The sequence below is a fragment of the Engraulis encrasicolus genome, chromosome 14, assembly GCF_034702125.1.
Source record: "Engraulis encrasicolus isolate BLACKSEA-1 chromosome 14, IST_EnEncr_1.0, whole genome shotgun sequence".
NCBI classification, from domain to species: Eukaryota; Metazoa; Chordata; class Actinopteri; order Clupeiformes; family Engraulidae; genus Engraulis; species Engraulis encrasicolus.
The window spans coordinates 24,951,600-24,961,599 of NC_085870.1; the positions used below are offsets into that span (position 1 = coordinate 24,951,600).

The 10,000-nt window shown below is 45.9% G+C and overlaps 1 protein-coding gene across 1 annotated transcript in view; it reads left to right on the forward strand.

Annotated features, from left to right (window-relative positions):
• cntn3b (contactin 3b) overlaps nucleotides 1-10,000 on the forward strand; it is a 107,479-nt gene that overhangs the window by 52,674 nt on the left and 44,805 nt on the right. The window contains exon 5 of the mRNA XM_063215280.1: nucleotides 330-425. Coding sequence (XP_063071350.1) covers nucleotides 330-425 — 96 coding nt within the window. The remainder of the gene's footprint in view (nucleotides 1-329; nucleotides 426-10,000) is intronic.

The window sequence follows — 10,000 nt, forward strand, 5'->3', positions numbered from 1 at the left end:
TTTGGGGGGGGGTGCGAAAAAAAAGGATATGACTAATATATTTTCACGTCTCTCTGGTTGGCTGTGTCTGTCTCTGTCTCTGTCTCTGTCTCTCTCTTTCTCTCTCTCTCTTGCTCTCTTTCACTTGGTCTCTCTTCTCTCTCTCTCTCGCTCTCTCTCTCTCTCTCTCTCTTTGTGTGTATGTGTGTGTGTGTGTGTGTGTGTGTGTGTGTGTGTGTGTGTGTGTGTGTGTGTGTGTGTGTGTGTGTGTGTGTGTGTGTGTGTGTGTGTGTGTGTGTGTGTGTGTGCATGTGCGCGTGCACACGCTTTTTTCCCTTGTCTATCCACAGACCTTGAAACCTTCAAGAGCCAGACGAGGAGTGCGGTGAATGTGCGGGAAGGTCAAGGAGTCGTCCTATTGTGTGGCACACCTTTGCATTCCGGGGGTAAGGACCACGCACGACTCCTGTGTTTTGTTATTACTTGTAGTATCGACAGTGGCGGAACACTTGCACATATGGCCCCTGGACAAAACACTGATAGGGCCCCTGTACGGCTTGCCCCCCACTATCAATACAGGAGGGCCCTGGGCCCAGGGGCAAATACCTTGCTTGCCTGCCCTATATCACCGCCCCTGAGTACCGAGGCCCACAGACACCAAATAACACTGACGGCCTCTCTTTGGAGACCTGTATCCTTCAGGCTGAAGAGCAATCAATCTCTTTGCACTTCACCCACCGTGCGTTTCTGTGGAAACCTGCTATTCTTCTGTCCTGAATGGAATCCATCTGTAGGCACTTAACCTCGTTTTTTGTATGGCTATGTTCAGTGGTTTGTGTATGCAGCTACAGTACTTCAAGTGTGTGTCTTTGACGGGTTCAAAGGTGTTTTTAAAAGTCCCATTTTGTCCCACTGGTCAGTAGTATGGATTGAGGTTTTGAATTGACCTGAAGTGGGGGCATGAGGTTTGGGTGTAAATGTGCTGCGCTCGCTAAGAACAAGCTGTATTTTACACTTCTTGAGATGGGTTGAAGGCCTTCACAATGTCAATAGATTTTTTTAAATATAAAAAGTTGCAGATTTTATGCAAGGTATTCCATGTTATTTTGAAGAGTTTATTCCTCTGACACTCCACTCAGACAGAACCATGTGTTGGCAAAATATTTGATTATGCTTGACCTATGTATGATTATTCTTATGGATTGATAATAAATCCATTCGTCACTGTCAGTAAATAAACACAGAAAACATCACAGTCACAACTGTTTTGCTTACACACAGCCATTGACGTATTATCCAGTAGCCTATGTCTTTTATGCTAGCAGTGAAGGGGCTGAAGACAGTTACAGTTAGTATTAAGAGTTCCTTGGCATGTCCTCAGTCGCAGCCATAACTGTCAATCATTAGGTGCATTAGATTAATTAGAAGTTAGCTTGAAATATTAAGTGAACAAGAAGTAAAAAAAAAAGGAAACGCCCGACATTAATTCAAATGGCAGCCGCAAACTGGAAATAAGATGTCAGGAGGATGAAGACGTAAGTTATTCTCCAGGGGAAGTAATTACACTTCAGTAATTACAGCGGGGCAAAACACGCTGGTCAAGGACTTGCTTGATAGATTTCACTGCACTGTATGATGAGCAATTTACTTCCAGGCACTGCACTGCAGACTGCCTATGAACTAGTATGAATGTATGGCATCATTTCTTCATTTTAACATAGCTTGATAGGAATGTGTGCAAATGTTCAATTGGGTGGCACATGTGTGGTATGTGGCGTGGACAAAATACTGGTCAAGGACATGCTTGATAGATTCCACTCAGAGGCGGATTTTTCCATTAGGCAAACCTAGGCAATTTCCTAGGGCCCCGACCAAATCTGTCCTCCATAGGGGCCCAAATTGTCACACCAGGTGCAGCAAACACACAAAAAGTAGTCTTTGTCACTTATGCAAAGTAATCGAAGATACTGTATATATGACTCAAAACACTTAAATTGCACCAAAACATGGAATTGTAGGTCTATATAATGACTTTTTAGGGCCCCATGTTGATATTTCGCCTAGGGCCCCAAAATGGCTAGATCCATCCCTGATTCCACTCCACTGTATGACTGCCTATGAACGAATGTATGGCATCATTTCTTCATTTTAACATACTTTGATAGCAATCTGTGCAAATGTTTAATTGGGTGGCTTATGTGTGGTATGTGGTGTGGACACAGAAGTATGCGCAGACACACACACACACACATACACACAAACACATGTGTGCGCGCACACACACACACACACACAAACACATACACACAAACACATGCGTGCGCACGCACACACACACACACACACACACACACACACACACACACACACACACACACACACACACACACACACACACACACACACACACACACACACACACACACACACACACACACAAACACACATACATATCAGCAATAGATTGTGGATTGCTTTTGCATGGGCGTTAATTCATTTTCTCCAGCCGCCGGGCCGAGGGGAAAGTGGGGTTTGATGGTATGGATTTCTCTCTAAACGAGCGCTCACCTGGCTGTCCCCCATTTACCTCTCGCTCTGCATTTGGATACTTTTTGCCTCGATAAGGGCTAAATCTGCTGGAAAATGAAAGTATGCTGCTCGAAATTGGAGTCCTAGCCCAATCAGAGTGCAAAGCCCCTGTTTTTTGGTTTTGTCTCGTTAAAGGGCATTTAGTTTAGATTGGATAATCAATTTCAAGTTCAAGTTTTATACTGAAATCCATGCAAACCGTGCTTTATTTGCAAATCAAAGTTTGTAATTGCATATCACACATCAGTTCATTTGAAAACTTTTAAAAACTGCCCTCAATGAACTGTTTATTTTTTCCAGAGCTGGCAATGTAGATGCAAATAATGCATGCAGTGCATATATAAGTACATGCACAGTACATGCCTTGTGATTAGGCTGTTGTTCCAGTTCTGTACCCAGGAGATGTGTGTTCATGTTCATATATAGACTTTGTGACAAAGAGCTTTTGAATCAAAACAGATGGTCACGTTTTGACACATTGCAACAAGGCGTGTGATTAATTATCTTCTCCCTATGCATGTATGCATACACACACACACACACACACACACACACACACACACACACACACACACACACACACACACACACACACACACACACACACACACACACACACACACACACACACACACACACACACACACACACACACACACACACACACACACAGCATTAATACCATACGCTTACATGCAGTAGAATAGACACTGAAAAAATACCCATACAAAATCCCAGTACATGCATGCCTGCAGGCACTTACATTCACTGTCAACTGCTTCGCGCACACACACACACAGACGCAGATACACACATCCACGCACTCTCTCACACATGCGCACTCTCTCTCTCTCTCTCTCACACACACACACACACACACACACACACACACACACACACACACACACACACACACACACACACACACACACACACACACACACACACACACACACACACACACACACACACACACACACAAGATAGATACACAGTCAATCTGACACTTCTGCAAGATGTGGAGGATGTCCCACTAATTGTCCTGTCCACCGAGTGTGAAATAAAATGTGACAGCCTGCCAGCGTCAGCTTGAGTATTTGGGGCTGCTCCTGTGGCACTGACCAGGGCAGTTTTGGGGGATTTTTGTCGTCGCCTTCACGACTGAGCGCATTAAAAGTTTGTGTGCGTGCGTGCGTGCGTGCCTGCGTGGGTACGTGCGTGCGTGCGTGCGTGCGTGCGTGCGTGCGTGCGTGTGTGTGTCACATTCTCGACTTTGTCGCCTTCTCAACTGAGCGCATGTGTATTGTGTGTGTGTGTGTGTGTGTGTGTGTGTGTGTGTGTGTGTGTGTGTGTGTGTGTGTGTGTGTGTGTGTGTGTGTGTGTGTGTGTGTGTGTGTGTGTGTGTGTGTGTGTGTGTGTGGAGTGCTGCAGTGTGTTCAACATGCATATAGGCCTCTGTGTGTGCCCCATATATCCTTATGTATGTAATGTAATATAGGCCATACATTCACAGCAGAATTTATATCGCGTGTACTGTATGTAAGTATGTTCCAGGAGAGATGCTGGCAGATGTTGTCTAGCAAGGGCTGGACTAGGTACAAAAAAAACCATATGGACACGTTTTATTACATTATTATTAGTAGTAGTAGTTATAGTAGTAGTAGTAGTAGTACATTGCATTTGTCAAAGTTTTGTAATCAAAGCGACTTACAGTCGAGGACATAGTCATAGTCACCATCACGAGCAGATACAAAATGCACAGGAAATATTCAGAACAAGTGCAGATTCTAAAGTAGACCTTTTGGCTTACCCTGCTCACTCACATATACAAGCCGTTTTCATACTGTATCCTGCTTGACACACATTGTACTGGTGCATTAATACGACTCTCTAAAGTTGCTTCTTAGAAACAGATGTAGAGCAGCTTGTGTTGTATGCACTATAGCTTATTTTAGACACACCCCACCCCCCTCACTCTCTCCCTTTCTGTCTCTCCCTCTCTTTCTCTCTCTCTCTCTCTCGGCACTGCTTATAAAGATTTCTCTTTGCTGTTAAAAAAAGAAGGAAGAAGAAAGGAAACTGGGAACTAGAGAAAGTTGGGTTCGGATGGGAAGTGGTTTTAGGCAGGTTGTTTGGGCTCAACGTTTTCATTTTTCCTCCCTCCTCCCTCTTCCACTCTCTGTCTTGACAAGTTCTATTGCCGCTCATTACACTCACACACAGAGAGAGAGAGAGAGAGACAGAGAGAGAGACAGAGAGAGAGAGAGAGAGAGAGATAGATAGAGAGAGAGAGAGAGAGAGAGAGAGAGAGAGAGAGAGAGAGATAGAGAGAGAGAGAGAGAGAGAGAGAGAGAGAGGAGAGAGAGAGACAGAGACAGAGACAGAGAGAGTTAAATATAGAGAGTAGAGACAGAGATAGAGAGAGAGAGAGAGAGAGAGAGAGAGAGAGAGAGGGAGAGGGAGAGGGAAAGAGGGGATAGACTTGCATCCAGCCAGCCAGGATCCCCCATGCACCACAGACTCCTCGTCTTCCCCCACCACCCCCACTCCACCCCCACCCCCACCCACCCTCTCTCTCTCTCTCTCTCTCCTGCACGTCGCTCCCACTTAATCAGAATGAATTGGTTTCGGCATCAGTGCGTCGGGGGCTGCCAAGATGCAATCCCGGCCAAGGTTGTTGTGCTGTGCTGTGCTGTGCTGTGTGGTGGAGGCATCTCCTGGGACGTCAGATGACTGACGTGAGGGGTGCACACCTTGTAGTGGAGCTCAGCTCAGCTCACAGCCAGTCAGCCAGCCAGGCAGGCAGGCAGCCGAGCCCCCTCCAGGCCGTCTCCACAGAGCTGCTACCGTGGCTGTTACGAGGCCCAGGGCCGCTGACAGCTTTACTCTGACGGCATGGGATGAAGTCATATGAACGGGCCCCCCCCACAACCAATACGTACATTACAATGTATTGAGGGCCCAATTATTGGCCCCCCTCTCATCTCCCTGGGCCCAGGACAACATACCACTTTGTGTCCCTCCCTCCCGCCTTGTTGTCTCCACTGGATGCTACTGTGGCTGCTACTGAGGCTGCTGCTTTGACTAGCTAGCTCACCGCCTACCCACACACGCACACGCACACGCACACACACACACACACACACACACACACACACACACACACACACACACACACACACACACACACACACACACACACACACACACACACACACACACACACACACACACACACACACTGCTTTGACTAGCTAGCTCTCCGCCCACCAGACTCTGCCCTGGCTCCCCCCTAGCCCGCGGTGACACGCTAATGTGCTGTGGCAGGATCCCCCTCATCCTCACCCTCACACACATACACACACACAGATATACGTAGATACATTTACACACACACACACACACACACACACACACACACACACACACACACACACACACACACACACACACACACACACACACACACACACACACACACACACACACACACACACACACACACACACACACACAGAGCATAACACATGCACAAAGCATCCAACACACACACACACACTGACACACTCGTAGAAGTGATTACACACACAGACTCAGAATCGCACACAAGCTCAACAGTCAGACATACACAGCAAACACACGCACACACACTCACAGAGAGAGATAGAGGGGGGGGGGAGAGAGAGAGAGAGAGAGAGAGAGAGAGAGAGAGAGAGAGAGAGAGAGAGAGCCCAGCCCCTCGTTCAGCTCTCCCCCCTCACCAAGCCTTGCTGCAGCCGTTGGGCAGATCAGAGTGGTGATTTGGGGCTTGAAGAGATGTGGGAACAAAGGCCCTGCAGTACAGTGCAGTCAGCTGACGGACAAGCAGGCGAACAAACTCACACAGACATACATGCACACAACCTCTTCGCGCACTCACACACACACACACACACACACACTTACGGTACACACACACACTCACACAGACTCTCTCTCTCTCTCTCTGTCTCTGGGACTCTCTCTCTCTCTCTCTCTCTCTCTCTCTCTCTCTGTTCTCTCTCTCTCTCTCTCTCTCTCTCTCACACACACACACACACACACACATACACACACACACACATACATAAACACACACACACACACACACACCACACACACACACACACACACACACACACACACACACACACACACACACACACACACACACACACACACACACACACACACACACACACACACACACTGAGGCTGATGGACAGGCGGGCAGGCAGAAAAGGCAGCCAAGAGTGGGCAGTCAAACAGGCAAGCGGGCAGGCGGGTGGACAAACATGAGAGAGTGGAGGGTGGGGTGGGGTGGGGTGGGGGGCATGTCATGAGAGGGGTGGGATGGGGGACATGTCATGAGAGCGCCAGTCAAGCACTATAATGCATTTCCTCTCGCTCCCTTTCCTCTCTCAAACCCCTCTTCACCACTGTGCCTCCCCTTCCTCCCCCTCCTCCCCCTCTTTCTCCTCCTCCTACTTCTTTCTCCTCCTCCTCCTCCTCCTTCTCTCTCCTCCACCTCCTCCTCCTACTTCTCTCTCCTCCTCCTCCCCGTTCTCCTCCTCCTCCACCTCCTCCTCCTCCTGCTCCTCATCCTCCTCCTCCTCCATCTCTCCCCTCCTCTCTCCTCCCCACGTGCCAGTTGGCAGAGACGTGCCACTGTACACCACATCGCCAGCTCACCTCAGGAAGTGGGCTAGGGGCGAGAGCGGATATGTGATACGAGACAATCTGTTCTCCTCGTAAGACGCAGCGACAGCATCAGCAACAGCAGCAGCAGTGGCGGCGGTGGTGTGGTGGGCTCTTGTCTTTCTAGTCTCTCTGTCTCCCACGTCTCTTCTCTCTGTCTCTCTCTCTTTCTTTATCTCTTTCTTTCTTTCTTTTTTTCTTTCTTTCTTTCATTTTTTCGTTCTTTCTTTCTCTCCTTCACCACCTGTCTTTCTCCCTCTCTCACCTCTTTCTCTCTCTCTCTTATCTTCTGTCTTCTGTCTATGGTTCTCTCTCTTTCCTTCTCTCTCTCTCTCTCTCTCTCTCTCTCTCTCTCTCTCTCTCTCTCTCTCTCTCTCTCTCTCTCTCTCTCTCTGTCCTTCTCGCTCTCTTTCCTCTGTCTCCATCTCTCTTTTCTTTTCTCTGTCTCCACATCTGTGCTTCTGTGCCAGAGCATGTAAACAGGTCTGGTCTGCGTAATGAACTGCTGGCCTAAAATGAAGTGTGCGCTGGTTTTTACAGGTGCCATCTGAGGCGATTGCTGCGTCTTCACTAGTGGTGGGCCGTTATCGGCGTTAACGTGCTGCGATAATGTAAGACTCTTATCGCGCGACAAAGTTAATACCGCACATTAATCTACTCTCAAAATATGGATTTGGGGTTTGGGGATGCGCTTCACCATAGCGTTCGTTTGACAGACGCTTTCAGACTGCCCTCCAGTCACTTTGCCTCTCCACCTGTTGCTCAGCAGAGCAGACCTACTAAATATGAACAGTGTTTGCATGCTGTAAACATTAATCTCTCTGCCTTGGTAGGTGTTGTTTTAGTGCTTTTTCATAAGTGGTAGACTAGAGAGACGTTATTGTTTGAGGTGAAGCAGACATTATTGTGTACCAGCCCGACATAGCATTTCCTCACGCATTGCATCACACAAACAACAGTCCTGTTCCAGAAATCTTGCCTGTGCCATAATTACAAAACATTCCGTGTGATATACATTTTGAAGATTGTCAAACTGAATCTGTCAATATCTACTCTCGCTGAATGTTTGTGTTATGATCGCGCATTTGCAACTCATGTCAGACGGTAATACACCTCGCGGTTGTTGCGCTTGATATAGCCATTTTTGTTTTTTTTGCAAACTGAATTCATTTGGAGTTGTAACTCCGCTGGCATTGTAACGCAGAGAACAACTGTCAGGTTTAGGCCAAATCGATGTGGGCCAGTGCTTTAGGGTCTAGAACTAGCTTTAGAAATCTAGTAGCCTGGCTCTGACTTTGCTGTACCTTCTGCGCAGCTCCTCCCTCTCTAAAGGAGCCGCTGCCCTTTTTAACAGTCAGTGGCAGATTCGTTCTCTCTCTCTCTCTCTCTCTCTCTCTCTCTCTCTCTCTCTCTCTCTCTCGCGCGCTCTCTCTCCCGATTTAAAATGCTGAATTGTTGAGGTCATTTTGTTTAAATAGTCTAAATGTTTGATAGATTTATCTGTATTTGCCTCTACAATTTATAGCACTGTTCATTTTGAAATATCAGTATATTATGACTGTAAATGCTTCCTAACATATTCGAAACACTTTTCAAATATTGCAGTGATTTTTTTTTCATCACCAAATATCAACCATTTTTTTGATGATGAGATGCATTTTGGAAAAAAGAAATGAGCTCTGATCTAATGCGCCATCTGAAGAAACCCCCTAGGTTTTTTTGTCATTATTTTGCTAGCGTGCCTATTCTGAATGAGCCATTTTGATATAGATTAATCTAGATTAATCTAGATTAATTTCATAATTACAATGAGATTAATCTAGATTAAAAAAATATTCTATGCCCACCCCTAGTCTTCACATAACCTTCCCTCTAGACAGACAGATTGGTCTACTAAAGGTTCCTCTTAAACTCACGTCAAAACGTCAAAAGACAGACCACCTCAGAACAAAGTGTGTCACACAGCGAAGATTACAGAAGACTAGAGTACCTTAAAGAGACACGGCAGTCATAGACTGAATCCGAAATAATCACTCATTCACCCCGTATGGAGGGAATAGAAACAACTGACATTGGATGTAGTGCGTGGTGTGTGGAGTAAGATTTCAATCAGAAGTGTCTGTATGATTAGATTAGAAATCTGTAAATATTTGAGAAATCCGTGCTCATTCGACAGTAGTTGACCATAAAAATGAATATGTGCAAACTCGGATGAGTGCAGTGGTACATATAAAATAGATGGTGTGTTAGTAATTTATAATCCTCTTGCGGCAGTTTGCAGCAGACTTGAAGCCTTGATCTCTGTCAACGCAACAATGACAATAACAATTTGTGACCATTTAGTTGCATCTGTGAATTCGTATTGATACAGTACTTTCTCAAAGCGTATTTGTGATTCTTGATGTTGCAAATTTTCCATTCGATTTCTTACGCATTACAAACACACTATATATTTTATGTACCATAGGACTCACCTGAGGTTGCACATGAAGAGCTCTTTTCCAAAATGAGATATATCCATTTTATAGAATGTTGGGAAATTGACATTTTTGTATTGGGCATTCCATTGAAATGCATTCCATTTTTATAGAGGTTTTAATTTATGTTCTCAAAATACTTGAATGGCAAGAATTCACACATAGATGATAGGACTTCTTAACAGTCAATTCCAATATTAAAATGCAAAAAGTAAAAAAAAATGGTGGATATAGCGTTT